This window comes from Eulemur rufifrons, chromosome 19 (genome assembly GCF_041146395.1).
Source record: "Eulemur rufifrons isolate Redbay chromosome 19, OSU_ERuf_1, whole genome shotgun sequence".
Classification (NCBI taxonomy): domain Eukaryota; kingdom Metazoa; phylum Chordata; class Mammalia; order Primates; family Lemuridae; genus Eulemur; species Eulemur rufifrons.
In genome coordinates, this window is record NC_091001.1 from 91,133,281 (window position 1) to 91,154,103 (window position 20,823).

Below are 20,823 nucleotides of genomic sequence, written 5' to 3' on the forward strand. Positions count from 1 at the left end.
ATTATGTAAGGTAAATTGTCAATCTCAATAGTAGAGGGCATCAAAAATGATACATTATTAAATGTTTTTAATTCCAGAATTTTTGAAACACTTCCCTGACTGCAATAAGTATTTATTCAAAGTATTTCTTAAATTATCCAAAATTAATGTCAATATATTTAGAAAACCTAGTATTGTTCTAAGACAACTTACTGATATTATTCAGTGTCAGTATAGCTATTATTACAAACAATGCAAAATATTTAATTACCTGGATACACAAAAGGCTATTAATACTTCAGCAAAAAATTTACATAGTTTTACTTTACAAATATTGTCTATTGAATAGTCTGAGCATATCTCAGTTTAAAAGTCATATTACTGGGGGCAGGGGCAATATACATACGTAACCTAAACTTTTGTACCCCCATAATATGCTGAAATAAAAAAATAAAAATTAAAAAAAAAGTCATATTACCTGTGGACTGTGTTGATTTGTTCCATGTGGACTGGTGCCAGAAAGAAATTTCACTAACACATGAATAAGGTTTGGATCTGAAACCAACAAATGAGCAGTACTCTCCTGAGTTCCAATGGCACTGCTGGAACCAGCTACAAAACATTTTTTTAAAAAGCTCTTAATAAAGGGACCATGAGACAATGGAAATGTCATATTGTAAAACATCTTGTAGTTTCAAGTAAAACACATTTGCAATATTTATAGTTCATTAAAACAGGTTCAATATCTACTATATTGACTAAGCTGTACTTCATTCTCTATTTTCATCTACCACATATCTCCTGCTGTCTCACTTCTGATTGTGAAAATATGTTCTGTTTAATGGGCTTCTTATTCAGTGCACAGTCAAGTGGGACAAAACTTAGATCCTTACTGTCTTATTTGGTAAGCCTATTCTTAGTAACTATCTCTCCCTTCTAGAAACAGCAAGATACTTTTCAGGTAAATTTTAACCTAGTATTTGACGATAAAATGAGGCAAAAACTATTCCTTTTTGCATGGCAGTTTATACAGGTTATCTGTGAACTAATATACAGGTAACATACCAGTTTTCTGAGCTGAATAACAAAAACCACTCTCTGTTAAATATATCATGAGTATCAGACAGTGATGTTTTGATTCCATTTTTGGAAAATATATTCCAAATGAGAAAATGGAACACCATTTTGATGCTAAGCAATGATTTAAATTATAAACAAAACCCAGGAATCTAGTCATACATGTTTATATTATAATGAATAAATCATTTTAAGTGCAAAGGTACCTTTAAAGAATAACCAACATAAAAACTTAAGATCACAAGTAAAAATTTCACTTTGTAGTCTAAAACCAATCAATTTTCTTTTAATAACCAGTAAGTTTTAAAAAGATAAAAATATGATTTGAACTTCTGATGAGAGATATTTGAGAATATTTACATTATCAAAGTAAACAAGTACAACAGATAACATATATAAGAACAAATTCAGAAGAGACATTTAAATAACGGATTCAATCATTTTCACAACTATATCACTTCTTTGAAAAACCTATGTTACGAATCTGATAACAAGAATACTCAATTGTATGCCAGAGATTTACATAACTAAATTATTGAACTTACAATTAAGCTGCATGTTGGTCATGAGTGTTAGGCTATGAAGCACAAGGCACCAGGTCCGGAGCAAAGTATTGGGATACCAAGCTAACACTGTGAGAAAGCTAGTTATTGATGCTATATAGGAAAGAGAAAGAGAAAAAATTTTTACTCAAAGAAAATAAATGTTTGGTAAAGAATTAAAAAACAAAAGAATGAATTCAAAAATAAGACATTACTTCTATAAACCAGCTCATTAATCAGTATCCCCAAAACATAACAACAAAAAGAACTCCCCATTCAACACAACTAAAGCATTAAGAGTCAGTAACATTTTATGACAAGGCTTAAAGTTCAGCCCACTACACATAAAATGATATCATTACAATTTGTTGTAGTTTCCAAACTACAGGCATTTCTACTTTAACATAATTTGTGTTACTAAAAATCCTCACATTCGACAAAATCAAAAGCTGAAAATAAGGTGTATTGGAAAAATTAGGATTAAATAGATTGAAATCAATGAAATTTAACAACAAAAGCACAAGCTCACACAGTAACTATATAATTTGGAAGGCCCAGATAGGAAGCACACAGGGCAGCTGGAGAAGCCAAAGTTATTCAAAATGCACATAGTTCAGTGTATAGTGCATAGCATAGAGCCTAGATTGTGCCCTTTAGAAATGGTTGATTCCAGATCTAGGGCAAGAAATAAAAAGAGTTTCGGCCGGGCGCGGTGGCTCACGCCTGTAATCCTAGCACACTGGGAGGCCGAGGTGGGTGGATCGCTCAAGGTCAGGAGTTCGAGACCAGCCTGAGCAAGAGCGAGACCCCGTCTCTACTAAAAATAGAAAGACATTATATGGACAACTAAAATATATATATACAGGCCGGGCGCGGTGGCTCACGCCTGTAATCCTAGCACTCTGGGAGGCCGAGGTGGGCGGATCGTTTGAGCTCAGGAGTTCGAGACCAGCCTGAGCAAGAGCGAGACCCCATCTCTACTAAAAATAGAAAGAAATTATATGGACAGCTAAAAATATATATATAGAAAAAATTAGCCGGGCATGGTGGTGCATGCCTGTAGTCCCAGCTACTCGGGAGGCTGAGACAGGAGGATCGCTTGAGCTCAGGAGTTTGAGGTTGCTGTGAGCTAGGCTAACGCCACAGCACTCACTCTAGCCTGGGCAACAGAGTGAGACTCTGTCTCAAAAAAAAAAAATATATATATATATATATATATATATATACAAAAAATTAGCCGGGCATGGTGGCGCATGCCTGTAGTCCTAGCTACTCGGGAGGCTGAGGCAGGAGGATCGCTTAAGCCCAGGAGTTTGAGGTTGCTGTGAGCTAGACTGACGCCACGGCGCTCACTCTAGCCCGGGCAACAGAGTGAGACTCTGTCTCAAAAAAAAAAAAAAAAAAAAAAAAAAAAGAAATAAAAAGAGTTTGGAACATCTGCCATATCTCATACCAAAAGTTAACAAAAACATAATCATGCATTTTAGAAACCAAAAGTAACAGAAAAAGGAACATCTTACTGGCCACAAATAGCACAATTTCAGTATCAAGTATAATAATTGTAAAAGAACCATAAAAAACATTTTTAAATCCAAGAACTTACACAAATACATATTAAAGAAACTAAACTGGTCATGACTGTAGATTGCTTGTGAACCAATTTGTTTTAAAAACTAATTTTAAAATATTAAAAAAGTTCCAGCATTTTTTCTGCATTTCTTACACAAAGTGTACCACACGGTTGACTACATAGCATTTTAAAAGCAAGTTTCTCTTTACGGAAATATTTCAGCTAAGAAATGAAACAGGAATGAAATCAGATTATGATCATTTGGAAACCTCTAATGACTTGTTAATATGTCCAGGCACTGAGCATCAGTGTCTGCTAATATCATGAAATAAAGAGACAACCCACGAAATTGCTTTTAAAAAAACCAAACAAACAAATTTAAAAACCTGGATCAGATTAATCTCTGGGTCTAACCATCAATTTACCGGAAATTCAGAGGATACCATGTAGATACAAACACCAAATATCTGAACCTTGGGAACCCTGGAAAATAACCAACCAAACGTCTTCCACAAATGACTTTACAAAGGAGCTTTAAAAAAAAAAAAAAAAAAAAAAAGACATGGAGAGAAATTATACAGATTAAAAGGGTCTTAAGAAACGTAATTAAATCAGGTGTGGATCTTAAATGGATTTTATTTCAAATAAACAAAAAAAAATTATAGTATTTGAGACAATTGAAAAGTAGAATACTGTCCAGATTTATAGTAAGAAATATGTGTTTCTTATTCTTTTTTTTAATATTTTTCATAAAATTGAAAAGAGAAAATTTTGTAATAGCAGTAACTATAAATAATTCAGGGGAAAAGATGAACATGTGTTGATTAAAGCAGGGGTGGCTGGTGCAAAAACAATGCAAATATAAGTGGAATCATGAGCCAATGTAGCTGTCACTAAGGTTGGAGGAAGACAGATCATTTAAGAGCTGAAAATGATATGGGATGCAGCACTTTTAGGGAGAAAGCACCAGGAATAGATGCTCATTTTTACTTTTCTTAAAATATAATTATAATAGATTCCTCTCCAGCACTGAAGGTTAGTTCTTTTCCTGTTGAAGGATATCTTACTCCCACCATTCCTATGATCTTGGATTTGCCAAGGGAAAAAAAAAAACTAAACTAAAATAACTTCTCCAGCTGACCAATTGACACAGGGGCTAATTCACCTAAAAAAAAAAAAAAAAAAAGAGACAAAAAAACCAAACACCTGTTGCAATAGAACAGACTATAAATAAGACAAAACTTTAAGAAAATATGACGTAAAGATTAATAAAATGCTGTGAATTTTAGTTGCACACAGGCATAAAATAACAAAGACCAGAGAATAAAGATTTTTCTGTTCTCTTTTCTGCTACATAGTAAAGTCGGTGCATTAAAAAAAGGATTTTTTCCCACTGAAACATTTTAACCCTAATGACAAAAATTAGGTAGGTATATTTTAATCGAATCATTACCTTTTAAGCTTGTTATTTACATACTATATTATAATGAATTTCCTTCTAATAAAACTTACCTTGATTTAATGAAATGATAGGTATTCTATTAGCATTATATAAAAATATGTCTGCTCCATTTTCTTTGCTTCCAAATGAACTAGAATTCAGGCTCAATGTGAGCCACAATTGGAGAAGTGACTCCAACTGGAAAAGAATGAAAATTGACAGTAAAAAAAAAAAAAAATAATAGCCTATTATGAAACACCATTTAATCAAAAATCTTATGTTTAAATCCTTGTCATGAGGAAAGAATTTCTTCTATTAAACACTGAGTTACCTCAATTCATTTGCCAAGCAAAGCTACAGTAAAATTCTTCATGAAACAAAATTTAACTGAATTAAAATTTATAATTCACCCCATAAAAATGTTTTGCTAAATCAAAACAGGTGATTCAAGTCTTTAATCACAGATTTATGCATGTATGATAGTAGGAACTAAAGTACTAAAGGGTAAAGCTTGGCCGGGCGCGGTGGCTCATGCCTGTAATCCTAGCACTCTGGGAGGCCGAGGTGGGCGGATCGTTTGAGCTCAGGAGTTCGAGACCAGCCTGAGCAAGAGCGAGACCCCATCTCTACTAAAAATAGAAAGAAATTATATGGACAGCTAAAAATATATATAGAAAAAATTAGCCGGGCATGGTGGCGCATGCCTGTAGTCCCAGCTACTCGGGAGGCTGAGACAGGAGGATCGCTTGAGCTCAGGAGTTTGAGGTTGCTGTGAGCTAGGCTGACGCCACGGCACTCACTCTAGCCTGGGCAACAGAGAGAGACTCTGTCTCAAAAAAAAAAAAAAAAAAAAAAAAAAGGCTAAAGCTTTAAATCATAGAAATTATAGCACTGGGGGAACTGTGATTACTTTGATAATCAAAGTACTTCTAATATTTTTCCACCTGAGTATAAAAGAAACCTATCAGGTTGAGAATGAGCCTTCCAGTTAGTTTTCACTTTTTACTAACCTAGCAACAATATGTAAAAATACACCCTTTCTCCTGCAGTCATACCTGAACATGATGGACTTGAAGCATGGAAAAAAGTTTGTTGAAACAAACATTTAACATTGGGACAGATGATAACTGTATAATAAGCTGGCTGGTTTGGTTTGCAGCTTGTAAACCCCCTAGGAGTGAATCATCTGTTCCAGTGGGAGACTGTGATACTGAAAATTAAACACAAGTAAGATTTTAAGTATAAGGAGATGTGGTAACTGGTAGTAAACCTTTTGTTAAAAAAAAAAAAAAAAAAAAGAATTGAAGTTGCATTCTTTAGAATCATTCGAAGCTGTACTATTTGAAAAAATTGTTTTTATAATACTTCTTGAAAGTTAAAAAGACAATCACCATAAAGAGCAGCTCCAAAATTCTCAGAACTCATCAAACAAAAGCAAACAATCTATTCTCTAGGAATTTCTAATTGCATTTTTCTAAAGAATTAATAAAGAAGGAAAAATAAGGAAAAGAAACAAAAATCTTAATTACTGAGAAGGCAGTTTTAGAGTAATCTAGATTCTAGTTCATTGATTCTTAATCTTGACTGCACATTAGAACCACCTGAGAAGCTTTCAAAAGTTCTGATGCCTAGGCTACACACCAAACTAATTAAATGAAAATATATACATGGGGAGCAGAGAAATGTAGTCATACTAAGGTTTTTCATATATTTAGAACATATTAAAAAGGGACACAATTGTGAGCAACAAAATCAAAAGACTATTAAGAAAAGGGGACACCAATTTCAAAAAGATTTTCTAATCAACTGCTTGAAACAAGAAATGTCTAACAAAGAAAAGGGCTACTTTAGGCAACATTTAAGTTATCTGTAATCACCCAGAGGCTGGACCCTACAAAAGGGATTCCTCTTATTACCTGGGAGATAAGATACAATATTAATGTGCCAATAGTAAGATGATAGAACACTAGATCATCCCTTGGGTATTTCTTTTTCCTTTTTTCTATATTCAAAGGCAAGAAATAAATGAAAATTGCAAACAGAGAGAATTCCACGTAACAAAAGGAAGATCTAAAAGCCCAAATTTCTCTATTTAAATGGGCTGTGAACTCTCCTTCAGAGAAGCACACTTGACTTTCCTGGGTTCTACCTATTATCTCTACCCCTTTCCTTGTTCTGCCCTGTATAAGGTGAAATGATGTGTAGGCCTAAGAAAAATAAAACTATCACCCTCTCTCCTCACACAGATTCTCAATCTGTCCTTCAGAAATAGGGTGCTATCCGAACTGTATACCTGTGACATGAGGAGATCTACACAAGTCTAGCATTGTATATCAAGTTTAGCAAGCCATGACCTGAAGGTCAAATCTGGAAGGCCACCTGTTTCTGTAACACAGCCATGCCCAGTCATTTATATGCTGTCTATGGCTGCATTCCTGCCACCAAATCAGAGTTGAATAGTTTCAACACACACTATATGGCAAACAAAGCCTAAAATATTTACTATTGGCCATTTACTAAAAAGTTTGCCTTCCTTTTCTATAGATAATTAGGTAAATAAATCCTCTCAATTCTGGGATTCAGGTAGCAAACCCATTTGGCTGTCATCCGACCCTATGTCTTCCCCCTTAAGTCTTTAAGGATGATAAAGATGTTACTTAAAAAAATCCAATTCATCATAAATTTGGATATAGCACAATGAATTCACAGGCAGCTATGCAGGCTTTCCTAGTAATTTCATTGACTTCAAAACAACACAACAACAAATACACAATAACAAAAACAAGATTCAGGTTTTTGGCGTGAACTGAGGGCACTACATGCAGGTATTTTGCACACTCCTCCCCCCATCTGTTAATCCTTTGTCTTAGTTCTTCTTAACTTGCTACTTAAAGAAGAAGAAGTGCTATATACTAAGTCCCCTCAGACTCACACCAGACACAGAATTTTAAAATCTGTCCTTATTCAATGTACCTGAAAATAATCAGTTGAGAAATCACTCACTACAATACTCTAAAGACGGTAATTTTACTTACACATAGGAGATGTATTTGTTAATGCCTGTAAAATGGAATCTGCTTCCAGGGTAGACATCATTTTCAACATAAGTTCTGCTTGCTGTTCAAGTCCAACTTCTAGACAAGCATCTAGGGCTACAAAAAACAATTGAAAGAAAAAAGGCATATTTGACAATTATTACTCATGTCCTTCTTTCTACTATAAAATATCAACATCTGAACCCAAGAGAGGGTGATGAGAAGTGTGTCCATACAGAAGAACAATCTGACATGTGGTATGAGAGCTAGAGGAGGGGGAGATGATCTGCGGAAAGGAGGTTAGAAACAAGAGACTAGTTATACAGAAACAGGTAGATCACATCCGTGAAGTAATGGTAGCAAATACATTAAGGATGAGACCCAGGTTTCTTACTGATAAAAAAAAAAAAAAAGGAGAGTATAAATATGGAAGGGAGAAAACTAAAACGAACCCTATTAGACCGTCAGATATACTGATGTGAACACATCACAGTCAATACATATAGATAATGAAATAAATATAGATGAAACGTGTGTGCTCACTCATGTGCGTGCACACGCGCTCTTGCTCTTTCTCTCAGTCCACCAGGAGGGTATGGAAACAGCCACCAAAATAGCAACAAGTACACCTAGCACCCAAATCTTGATTTAAGCATATCTCTGTTTTAAAAGGTTTTGAACTACTCTACTCCTTGCAGAAGTGGCTAAACCACAGATTGGGGCAGGTAAAGTAAATGATGAGCCTGGGGTATCATGTTTTGCCAGAGCAAGGAAGTGCTTGAAGAATAAGGACATGTCAAAAAGCCAGAGACCAAATTAACAGTGATCCTACTGGTCAAGTTTGGGACAAATTGAACATGAATAAAAAAATAGTGACAATACTGTTAGTGTACTTAATGACAGTGAACTAACTATACACGAAAAATGGTTAAAATGGTATTTTATGTTATTTACATGTCACCAAAATAAAACCTAATACAAAATAATGTTATATCCCACTGAATAAAAAAAGAAATTATGAGTCCATTCAAAACTAAATGAATAAGTTAGTAAATTTTTAACAAGAAATTAGGTGAGGAACAAGGTATTTACACAGTTTCCAAGGACTACTGTGCTTCCCCAACCCTCAAAAACTTTTTGCAAAGGGGAAAAGAGTAACTTTACAATGGAGAAGCCTGGCAGACTCCTTAATCAAGTGATTAAAATTAACACACTCAGTAGTGGACAGATGAAAATCATGGGTCACTTAATATTAATAGGATGAAAGGAAATAAAATGAGCACCATATCTGTCATATTCCTGCCAAGATACATGATCTCAATCTAATCATGAGGAAACAGCACACAAAACAAAACTGAGGGAGATTCTATAAAATAACTGGCCTATAATCTTTGAAAGCATCAAGGTCATAAAAGTCAACTCTGAGGAACTGTTGCAAACTGAACAAGACTAAAGAGTCTTGTTGCCTTAAAATACAAACAACTAAATGCAGTGCATGATTTTTCATTGGGTTCTTCTGCATAAAGAAGATTATTTGGACAACTGCTAAAATTTGAATAAGCTCTCGGTTTTGAGAGTAGTGCTAATTTCTCAATTTTGAGAGAATATGATTCTTGATGTACTTATGTAGAAGAATGTTCTGCTTTGTAAAACAAACAAAACAAAAATAACATCAAATTAGCAACTTATTTTCAAATGGTTCCGGGATAACAAACATTCTCTGCATTGTGCTTGAAACAATTCAGTAATTGTATCATTGTTTCAAAAGTTTAAAAAATATTTTATAAAAAATTAAGGATGTCTGATGTATTTTACATGACTATAAAAGTACAAAAATAATACTTAATGTGGTTTCATTCTATTAATAAACGTTTACTTTTAAAGATAAGAAATTAAAACAAACGAGAATTAATTAAAATCACTGTTAATACCATCCTACAAAACGCTTTTGCTAGATGTTATTTTGAGAAATACAAAGACCATAAATGGAAGCTCTCCGAAATTGACAAACAGTGTAAATGGCACTTGTGACACAGGTGATACTAAACCCTCCTGGCATACATATACCCAGTCTCAATTTCTCCAGGTATAAAGTACACATAAATTTGGGACTTGTTTTAAGAATACCAGATGCCTTAAAATACAAACATACACTTACCTTGAGACACTGAAACACTAACTGTCTGTGATCCATTCTTCTCTGTATTTGCCGGTGGCTTTGCTACAGGAATTCCTAGACCTCCAATGTAAGGGTTGTAATTGTAGGTGCCATAATCAGCACCCCAATAATCATACCATGTACTGCTTATTGGCTTAAAAGAATGGGGAAAAAATGTGGTTTATTATTGTCTTTTCATTGATTGTCACATGATTTACATTATCTAAAGCCAAACAGGATTACAAAATAAACATTCTCCCAACCCTCTAAATTTCTAAACCCCACTTCTAATTTTAATGATATATAAGAATGGTACAATAAAATTCTCTTCATTTTCTGCCAAAAATCTAGAAATACCTAATTATGTTTAGAAATTGAGAGATAACTAGCATCCCTAATAAAATCTCTTATACACCAAAAAACAGCACCTCTGTAAAGTATTGCAGGTGTATCTCCCTTAGAAAAAGTGGGAGCTAACACAGAATGGGAAGCTGCAATGAACTCAGCTTGAATGAGGTTTATACGACTGCCTGAAATGTTGGTGATCCATAACTGTACTTCTGCACACTTAACAGTGGTTCTTATTGCTATAAGGTAATTATTAATGGCTATATCAATAAAATTGCATAAGTTTTTTTTTTTTTTTTTTTTGTTTTTTTGTTTTTGACAGAGTCTCACTCTGTTGCCCGGGCTAGAGTGAGTGCCGTGGCGTCAGCCTAGCTCACAGCAACCTCAAACTCCTGGGCTCAAGCGATCCTACTGCCTCAGCCTCCCGAGTAGCTGGGACTACAGGCATGCGCCACCATGCCAGGCTAATTTTTTCTGTATATATTTTAGTTGGCCAGATAATTTCTGTCTATTTTTAGTAGAGACGGGGTCTCGCTCTTGCTTAGGCTGGTCTCGAACTTCTGACCTCGAGCGATCCACCCGCCTCGGCCTCCCAGAGTGCTAGGATTACAGGCGTGAGCCACCGCGCCCGGCCAGAATTGCATATATTTTCTTTATTATTCCACTGATATATTTTTAAAAACTACTACAGTACCTACAGCACTTTTATGCATTTTGAACATGCTGAATAATGGATTGCATTTAGTGATAAACATGTATGTTTTCCTCTTTTAAGTAATTACTAAGCCAAGAGCGTAAGATGAAAGACTTAAACTGCAAAGAATATTCTAATGTAACATACCTTAAAAACCTTGGCTGCAAGAGGATCCTTTTCCAAATCAATATCTAAAGGATCAATGTCAACTTCCATGAGATCTTGAAGTAGTTCAAGGTCAATTTCTTTATCTTTTTCCAAAGAGGAGAGCGGAGGTGCACCTTCAAATAATTAAAAGTGATTTTACTGGTGGAGTGTATCGCATAAGATTTAGCTGATATGTTGCTTTTATTTACAGAAAAAATTATTTTGCTTGTATGTAACATACATATGCCTATTTATTTTAAAAACCACAAATTTTTTACTTAATAATTAAGCAATAGGTATGCAAATGTATCACTCCATAACATACAATGAAAATATGAATGCAATGATATTTGCTTTCCTAAGGAAAAGACCACAGTATTAGCTCTTATTGGATCAAGTTTCATAAACTTTGTTATTAAAAATAATCATTAACATTTCTAGAATAAATATTATTCTAATATATCCAATATATAATTCATTATGTTACATCCATTATTATTGGTAATGCTATACAGTAACAAAGAGAAAAGCAAAGAGGATTTAAGTTGTAAGACTTCTATTTATCTTATTTTTCTATTATGAATTAGAAATTATTTTGCTCTTAGGTGTCTCTAAATTTTTAAGTAGCTTCCTATCACTTACAAACCTTACTTTCCCATCATTCCCATCCTCTTATTCAACATATAGTAAGAGAAAGCCTACTAAATGCCAGCCTGTTCTAGGGTTTGAGTATATGTACATAAAGATTAATGAAAGAAATCTCCCCTAATTAATAGAGGCTCAGAGGTGGGGTGTATCTATAACTAAACTAACTCCAACATCATATGCTAGGAGAGATATTCAAGAGTACAAGAGGAGTACAGATGGCACAGTCCCCAACTCTGCTGGTAGTGGTAGAAAAAGCCTCTTGGAGGAAGGCACGCTTTATGTAAACCTTAGATAAGGAGGAATTCATCATCCAAATAGGAGAAGGAAGTCTATACCAGATAAAGAGAATATCATATAAAAAAAAGAAAAAAAGATCAGATCATGAGAGAATATAAGATTAAGGAATGACAAATATTTGAAAATAACCACAGCATCTGAATATATAAGGTAGGAATTGTAAGGTAGGAATCAAAACAGAGTTTCCACATCACAAAGGATTATATACGGTAATTTACAAATACAGTTTTTAAAAAGGAAGGAAAAAAAACAAAGAAAAAAATACACCAAAAAACAAAAAACCCTACAAAGAAGCTGGATTTAAAGAAGAAAAGTCTTTAAACCTAGCTATCTTCACTACAGCATATCTTTAAATGTTTTCTATTTTGTATTTTCTTTAATATAGGCAAATGGGACTACTTCAAAATAATCAGGACATTATAAAATGCAACCACTTTATTGTAATGAGCATTCATTCAGAGAACCAAGACAAAATGTATTTATCAGGAAAATAAATCATGTAGTTTATAAGGCCAAATACCTAATAGAAAAATATAAAATCAACTTTATACTTCTCTAACATTATTTTTAAACATGTTTTTATTTGATAGAAAAAACTAAAACATCTTAAATAAAACACAATTTAAAAATGTACCTGTTATATCATGTGTCAAAGGTTCATCTATAGTTTCCAGCAACTGAACTGAGGACTGCTGAAGGGAGTCATCAGAGTCACCAGCTGTTGCACCTACGTCATCACCCACTGTTCCTTCCTCCATGGCTTCTGCAGCTACTGGTGCCAACAGTTCTCCTGTACATAAGGAAACAGTCTCAACTGCTTTAAAAATTTATACAGAGATTTCTGAAACATATTAAACCAGATTTTTTCCTCCAGTTTAGAGAATGACAAAATATATGATGTACCAACTACGAAAGAATTTAAAGCAAATGAGTCCCCAACCACCTAAGGAATTCTAGGACTCACTACATTACCTTCAAATGCCAAAGTCAAGTAACTAGCAGTAGAAAACACAAAATGCATATGTATAAAGAGTTACTATAATTATCTTACATACATTGACAACTCATTTACCAAAACAATCTTGTAACAAAGGGATTTTTATTATCCTATGTTACAGATGAAGAAACTGAGGCACCATGATTTCCTCAAGGTTACATAAAGAACCAGTAAGGGCCGAACGCAGTGGCTCACGTCTGTAATCCTAGCACTCTGGGAGGCCAAGGCAGGTGGATCCTTTGAGCTCAGGAGTTCGAGATCAGCCTGAGCAAGAGCAAGACCCCATCTCTACTAAAAATAGAAAGAAATTAGCTGGACAACTATATAAATTAGCCGGGCATGGTGGCACATGCCTGTAGTCCCAGCTACTTGGGAGGCTGAAGCAGAAGGATTGCGTGAGCCCAGGAGTTTGAGGTTGCTGAGAGCTAGGCTGAGGCCACGGCACTCTAGCCAGGCAACAGAGTGAAACTCTGTCTGGAAAAAAAAAAAGAACCAGTAAGCATCATTCCACTGGTAATAATAAAGCAGACTAGCTCCAATACCCATGCACTTTAACAAACTAACTCCTTTCTAAAGATGTATATTTATCACATCTGTCAACATAATTAAATACAAAGTAATTCTAAACAGCTACTACTGATGTAACATTAAGGGGACCTTTTTTTCATTTTTTGAAAGACTCCCTATATTGCCCATGCTGGAATGCCGTGGCTATTCACAGGTGCAATCCCACTACTACTGATTAGAACAAGAGTACTGACCTGCACTGTTTCCAACCTGGGCTAGTTCACCCCTCCTTAGGAAACCTGGTGGTTCCCTGCTCGCAGGAGGTCACCATACTGATGCTGACTTTAGTGCAGACATCCAACTGGCATAGAGCACTACAGTCCAAAATTCCTGGACTCAAGTGATCTTCCTGCCTCAGCCTCTCAAGTACCTGACGACTACAGGTGCTGCACTACACCACGTTTGGCTAAAGAAACCTTTTACCCTTTTAGGGGGTTACAATTTCCTTTAAACATTACTTAGTTGAGCAATAACAAGCTAATTCTGGCATACCCTATAAAAAATAAAGCCTGACAAACCTGCTAAAATATCCTGTAGCATACAAGTTAAGGAATACTGAGCCCAAGCACCACCCCAAGATATATCTCCTCTATTGAAGTCAGTTCCAACCAAAAGCAATAGCAGTCTTTCCAGCTGGGGTTCATTCACAATCTCACACAGATGAATAGTTGGCCTTGTGGCATTCGCAATGCGTGCAAGAACCTGTAATACATTTCATAAAATCATAATCTTAAATAGCAATTACATATGTTTTTTCAAAAAATAACAGAAATCTATCAATATGTTAGCACTGGAACAATAGTTTTCAGTACTCATGTATGATTCTGCTGTCAAAATAATCACTTAAGAGGGAATGCAAAAGAATGTAATTTCATGAAACAAATATTAAAATGACTTAAAATCTAGTTTAAATAGTTAAAAATGATTTCAACAAACAGTGCATATGCTACATTAAAACTCTTTCATTAACTTAATGACATTTATTTACATATTTCCTATTTTAAATAATATAAGAAAGGTAGGTTGGAGATAGATATAACCACATCACCTACATTTGAAACTCTTAAGTTTTAATTAAAGTAAAATATTAATCAGATTTTCTTTGAAATAAGTGGGGGAAAAATTAAATCTTTCCAGACATAATAAAAAAAAACTAACTGCACATAAAGGAAATCCCAAAGAAGTACTATCATTTCTTTTAATCAAAATCAATCAAAAACTGTGTCTTTCCTAGTTTTTTTCTTACCCTGTAAATTTATACTTATAAAAATGCCTAATAGTTTACTTACCTTACAAACAAATAATAAGAGATCTGCATGACATGTAAAATCCATGGAAAGGAGAAACAAAACAAGTTTCTGGACAACTGAGATACAACGTTCATGGGCCAGAGTAAATGGAAGTGGTTCTATCTCTGGACTTTCTTTTGTTGTTGTAACTTCTGTATCTAAATTAGAACGGGACCATTCTGCTGTCCGACGTAATCGAATTAAATCCTTAAAGTGCTGCGTGCAAAAATTTATAGTATTTGAATTAATGCTTATTTAATAAATATTTTAAAGTACAAATTTATACAATGAATTTATTAATGTATTCACTCAGAAAACTTACAACTTCTAAAAAACAAAATTTTTTGATTACACATGAGATTCAAAAGGTAAGATTATTAAAAGCTATACTGACCAAAATACCTTAACTCCTAGGTTAGATTTAAGATACAGAACATATAACAGAATTTCAAAAAAGTGAATTTCTACAGATATGCAGTATAGGTAATTTCTTAAGTTGTTAGGTCAAATCTAACAAATAAATATTAACATAATATCCTAAAATAATTCACAGAAGGCTGAAGATACAGAAAACCTTAACTTTTAAGTACAAAGTATTAATTCAAGTTATTTCCAAATCTGGCAGAGTAAGTATAATTGCACATTTATAGAAAGAATACACAAACTTGGTTGCTATATATAAATATTATTCCCCCAAATTAAAAAAAAATTCATATCAAATTTTTTAAAAGTTTTATTTACAAAACACTTGAACTTCATTTTTCTTTTTCTTTTTTTTTTTTTTTTTTTGAGACAGAGTCTCACTTTGTTGCCCAGGCTAGAGTGCCATGGTGTCAGCCTAGCTCACAGCAACCTCAAACTCCTGGGCTCAAGCAATCCTTCTGCCTCAGCCTCCCAAGTAGCTGGGACTACAGGCATGTGCCACCATGCCCGGCTAATTTTATATATATATTTTTTTAGCTGCCCATATAATATCTTTCTATTTTTTAGGAGAGATGGAATCTCGCTCTTGCTCAGGCTGGTCTCGAACTCCTGAGCTCAAACAATCCACCCGCCTGAGCCTCCCAGAGTGCTAAGATTACAGGTGTGAGCCACCACGCCCGGCCTTGAACTTCATTTTCACTTAGGAAGGACATGCTATGGCCCAGCACCATGACTCACACCTGTGTAATCCTAGCAAGGTTCGCCAGAGGCCAGGAGTTTGAGACCAGCCTAGGCAAGAGTGAGACTCTACTTCTACAAAAAATAGAAAAGTTAGTTGGGCTAGGCAGCATGCACCTATAGGCCCAACTACTCAGGAGGCTGAGGCAGGAGAATGGCTTTGCCCAGGATTTTGATGTCGCAATGAGCTATGACGACACCACTGTACTCTAAAACGGGCCAAAAAAAAAAAAAGACATCCTATATTGGAGACTTATAGCACTACTGGATCCAAAAGAAGTTTCACTTCTAAACTCAGCCCCTAAAATTTTCCAATAACAAAACTAAAAGGAAAGGGAATGCCAAAATTTTCATTTTACATATTAATTTTATTTTTATGGCTGACACAATGGTATTTACAATCATGCTATATATTTTTGTATTATAATATGGAAAGAATAAACAGCACTGTCAATGCCACATTATTAAAACTGTATATTCCATTGTCTTTTACCTTCAATTTACTGTAATTCAATCCATTTTGAAAGTGATATGCTAGAATAATACCTGAAGTCCACTTTATCATAAATTTCCTTGAGTTAAAAGCTACTTTACAAAAAAAAAAAAAAAAAAAAAAAAAGCCCAGGGTAGACTGATTTTTGTCTTTATAAACAGAATAACATATATTTTAGTTTCCTGGTAGTTACTAAAGATATTTCACTGCTCAAATAATTTTAAATGAAAAAGTGATCTTTCTGAGACAGTTAAAGGCCAGATAATACCTTTGAAGTAGCCTGCTTTAGTTTTGCTTGCTCCACCAGGAGTTTATAGGATGATCCTTTGTTACTTTGTATTTTTTCTTTTTCCATCTGTTCCACCAGAGCCTTCTGTTTTGCTTTTAATAGGTTAAGTTGCTTTAAAAAATAAACAAACAACTTAAAATTTAAAATGTTAAAAACAAAAAAAGTAAATTATTATACTCCTCACAGAATTCATACATCAAATTAATGGAATAAGTAAATCCTTGAAAGATCTAGTAATACAATTTTAACTATGCTGATTTTAAAAAAATAATCATTTCAAAATCCTGCCTTCATGATCTCTCCATGTTATCATTAAGATCTCCCTTACCCCCACTGGAGAAAGGAAGTAACTAGATGACTTTCTTACATAAGCTACTAAAGAAATTGAATGATAGGTATTTTTAATAGAGGAAAAGAAATATTTTGCTTTAAATAAACATATAGGAAAATATTTTTAATGTTTAATATTTCTTAGCTTTGCTTTTATTTGTTTTGTTTTTTGTTTTTGAGACAGAGTCTCACTCTGTTGCCCAGGCTAGAAAGCCATGGCGTCAGCCTAGCTCACAGCAACCTCAAACTTTGCTTTTATGGAAATCTCCCTCAGGAATTATCCATATTTTTAGTATGTCTGTGGTTTTAATTAAAGTTTTTCAGATCACTGTAAATTCATATGTAACTTAAGAAATAATAAAGGTGTGCTAGAATAAATTAAGAAATAATACAAAGATTTCTTGTACGCTTTACCCAATTTTCCCTAATGATGACATTTTGCAAAACTATAGTATATCACAACAAAAGTATTGACGTTGATACAATTCACCAATCTTACTCAGATTTCTCCAGTTTTACTTGTACTCATTTGTATGTCTGTGTATTTAATTGTATACACTCCTACACGTCAGCTAATGTATTCACAGTAACGTTCAACGTTGAAGAGTTCCATCACAAAATTCCCTTATGTTGTCGTTTAACTATACCCCGCCCGCCAATCCCATCTCTCCCATCCCTAAATCCAGGCAATCAATAATATGTAGCAATGAACAAATAGACCAAAGGGGAGAAAAAACTCTCTGTCATAAAGGCCTTACAATCTTGAATTGTTGAATCTTGAGAACTGTTGAATGACTTTCCCATGTACTCATATACACAGAAAGTTACTTTAAATGCAATGTTACTACAAAGGTCTATTTATAACCAAAGTTATAAATGAATAATATTTTAGCTAAGAACTTAATAAATCTACCTATTCAAAGAACACTTCCTAAATTTCTACTATTGACACATATTTTTTGTATCAGGGGAAAAAATACTAACTAATGTTATAAAGAAAAATCCAGTTAGCTGTTATCTTCATAGATGAAAAAATATATATTCTGAATTAAAACAAGTTTGCACATGTATAAACAATAAAAATCAATTGAGAAGTTAATTACTCTAAAAATCAGTAGGGTCAGCAAATAGTTTCAAAAGTTCTACAATTAACAAATACAATTATAATCAAGATTAAAATTTTTAATTTATTTTCAAACTAGTTTTATTTATTGTACAAATATGTTTTCCCTAAACTATTTGATAATAAGTTGGCAACCTGATGTCCAATCACCCTGAATACTTCAGTGTGTAATTCCTAGAAACAAGAATGTTCTACAAGGCTGGGTGTGGTGGCTAACGCCTGTAATCCTAGCACTCTGGGAGGCCGAGGCAGGTGAATCGTTTGAGCTCAGGAGTTCAAGACCAGCCTGAGCAAGAGCGAGACCCCATCTCTACTAAAAAAACAGAAAGAAATTAGCTGGACAACTAAAAATATACATATATAAAAAAAAAAAATTAGCCTGGCATGGTGGCGCATGCCTGTAGCCCCAGCTACCCGGGAGGCTGATGCAGGAGGAGGATCACTTGAGCCCAGGAGTTTGAGGTTACTGTGAGCTAGGCTGACACCACAGCACTCTTGCGTGGGCAACAGAGTGAGACTCTGTGTCAAAAAAAAAAAAAAAAAAGAATGTTCTACAAATCACAACACAACTATCACAAATGGAAGAAGTAAAAGTGATGCCCAAATACCATTTATTCCACAGATCCCCTTTTTAAGTTTTGCCAACTATCCCAACATGGTGCCTTTCATAATAAACAATCAAAACAGTAATATTTTACAAAGAAATATCTACTTTTTTATGTGCTAGGTTTTGTTTTCCTTTTTTATATCCTAAAGTAAATACAGCAAGCATAAACATTAAATGCTCAATAAATTTTAGCCATATTTGAAAAGATATAAAGTAGTACTACCTAAAATTGGTTAAGAGTCTCAAAAAGAAAAGGGAGTTGAAGCAGCTTTACATCATTTTTCTTGCAAAACTCATAGCTGAAAAATTCAGAAGTGAAAAATAAACAACTTTGTGCCAACCCTACCTTTAAAAAAAAAGGCCCAAAGCTTTCATAAATATGCCAGATCTAAAGACTTTCATGTAGAATCTCATTTCATCTTAAAGCAATTATATTTTTAAACTACTACATATAACACACTGGGGTCTATACCAGGAATCAAGGATATAGTTTATATCCTTTGAGAACTGTCCTTCTCTAGGAGAAAGAAAAAGATACTTTTTAAAAAGGAATTGTACTAAAGTACTGGCTCATGTGAATCTGACATCAGCTATAAACTATCTGAAATGCACATCAAATAAATTTTACGTGTAAATTTAGAAGAGATCATGTAACTAACGTAGCCCATTTATAGAAACCACAAAGATTCAATTATCCTGAAATAAAACTACATTCTAAAACATGACATTCTATTAAGGAGAGAAAGTGTAAGAAAGAGAGAGAATGTATAGGTGTGCACTAAAAAAGTAAAAAGAGGAATATAAATACTACGTAAATATCCATATTTGTTTATATTTCAAAAAGAAACAATAGAGAAAATGAGTCAAATACTGATGGGTTAATCAACAGAAAATGGATAAACAGATTTTCAAAGAATGGAATAGTGGTCAGAAATAAAAAAGAACTACTGATATACTCAACATAGATAAGTCTCAAAACACCATTGTGAGCAAAGAAGTCAGATCTAAAACAGCATATGCAGCACAATTTCCTAACAATACTTTAAGAAATCATTGACTCAAAGTGAAATGAACAAATCTCAAGTTAACAAAAAAGTATCTACAAAAAGATGAATACAGTAAAGGCAAGAATACAGGACACACAGGGAACATACTGCATGAGGATACTATTCTAATTCAGAAACCAGAGACAACCTCTTTAAGGAAGTGAATATAAACTAATAACTGAAAAATAGGTTAGGCTATCCAGGCAAAGAAGTAAAGCGTATAGTTGGAATAAGAACAACTATTAGCACACACAAAAAATCCTGAATAAGAACACCGGCTCAAGCATTCAGAAAGCAAAATTGCAACCTGCAAATTAGATAGAGGAGGAGATTATAGATACCCTAAAGCCATGTGAAGGAGTTTGACCTTCATACAAAGGTCAACTGAAAGCCACTAAGAATTTAAGGAAGAAATGATATGATCAGGTTTCTATGTAAAAACAAAGGACAGCATGGAAAATGGATTGGATTAAGGAAGAACAAAGACAGGGAGGCTTTTTGACTAGGCAATAGATAATGGTGACCTCACTTAGAATAGTAGTAATAAAGATGGAAAAAGGTAAACAGTTTACAGAACATCACCAAAACTCTATAAACTACCTATTACTGTCATTTTACAATTAAGGAACCTCAGTCCCCAAAGTATTAAATAATTTTCCTTAGCTAAGTAGCTCTTCAAATACCTAGGATCTCATGGCACATCTATCTCATGCAACCTCTAAAACAATAATTTCAAACACTGAAATATAAAATCTAGTGGTAAATACCTGTTTATGATGAACAAGCTGCTTTCTGATTTTTCTGGAATATAATCTATCAAGGCTACTGCTACCTTTGGAAGATCTATTTAAGCTCTGAGTGTGCAGATTGTTGTTAATAAAACTCCACTGATTACCTATAGGGGAAGGAAAAGTTTTATTAATAATTTTGTTAAATGTGATTTTAAAGTACCTTTGATATTCAGAAAACACAAAACAAAATTATA

The 20,823-nt window shown here is 34.0% G+C and overlaps 1 protein-coding gene across 4 annotated transcripts in view; it reads right to left on the reverse strand.

Annotated features, from left to right (window-relative positions):
• The window catches only part of BIRC6 (baculoviral IAP repeat containing 6), a 220,746-nt gene that overhangs the window by 109,055 nt on the left and 90,868 nt on the right, over positions 1-20,823 (reverse strand). For all 4 annotated transcript variants that reach the window (XM_069494939.1, XM_069494940.1, XM_069494938.1 and 1 more), the window contains exons 33-44: positions 20,606-20,733; positions 16,712-16,843; positions 14,790-15,005; positions 14,019-14,202; positions 12,571-12,726; positions 10,992-11,125; positions 9,803-9,956; positions 7,645-7,761; positions 5,665-5,819; positions 4,681-4,807; positions 1,602-1,712; positions 458-591 (exon numbers count right to left, since the gene is read on the reverse strand). In XM_069494939.1, coding sequence (XP_069351040.1) covers positions 458-591; positions 1,602-1,712; positions 4,681-4,807; positions 5,665-5,819; positions 7,645-7,761; positions 9,803-9,956; positions 10,992-11,125; positions 12,571-12,726; positions 14,019-14,202; positions 14,790-15,005; positions 16,712-16,843; positions 20,606-20,733 — 1,748 coding nt within the window. The remainder of the gene's footprint in view (positions 1-457; positions 592-1,601; positions 1,713-4,680; positions 4,808-5,664; positions 5,820-7,644; positions 7,762-9,802; positions 9,957-10,991; positions 11,126-12,570; positions 12,727-14,018; positions 14,203-14,789; positions 15,006-16,711; positions 16,844-20,605; positions 20,734-20,823) is intronic.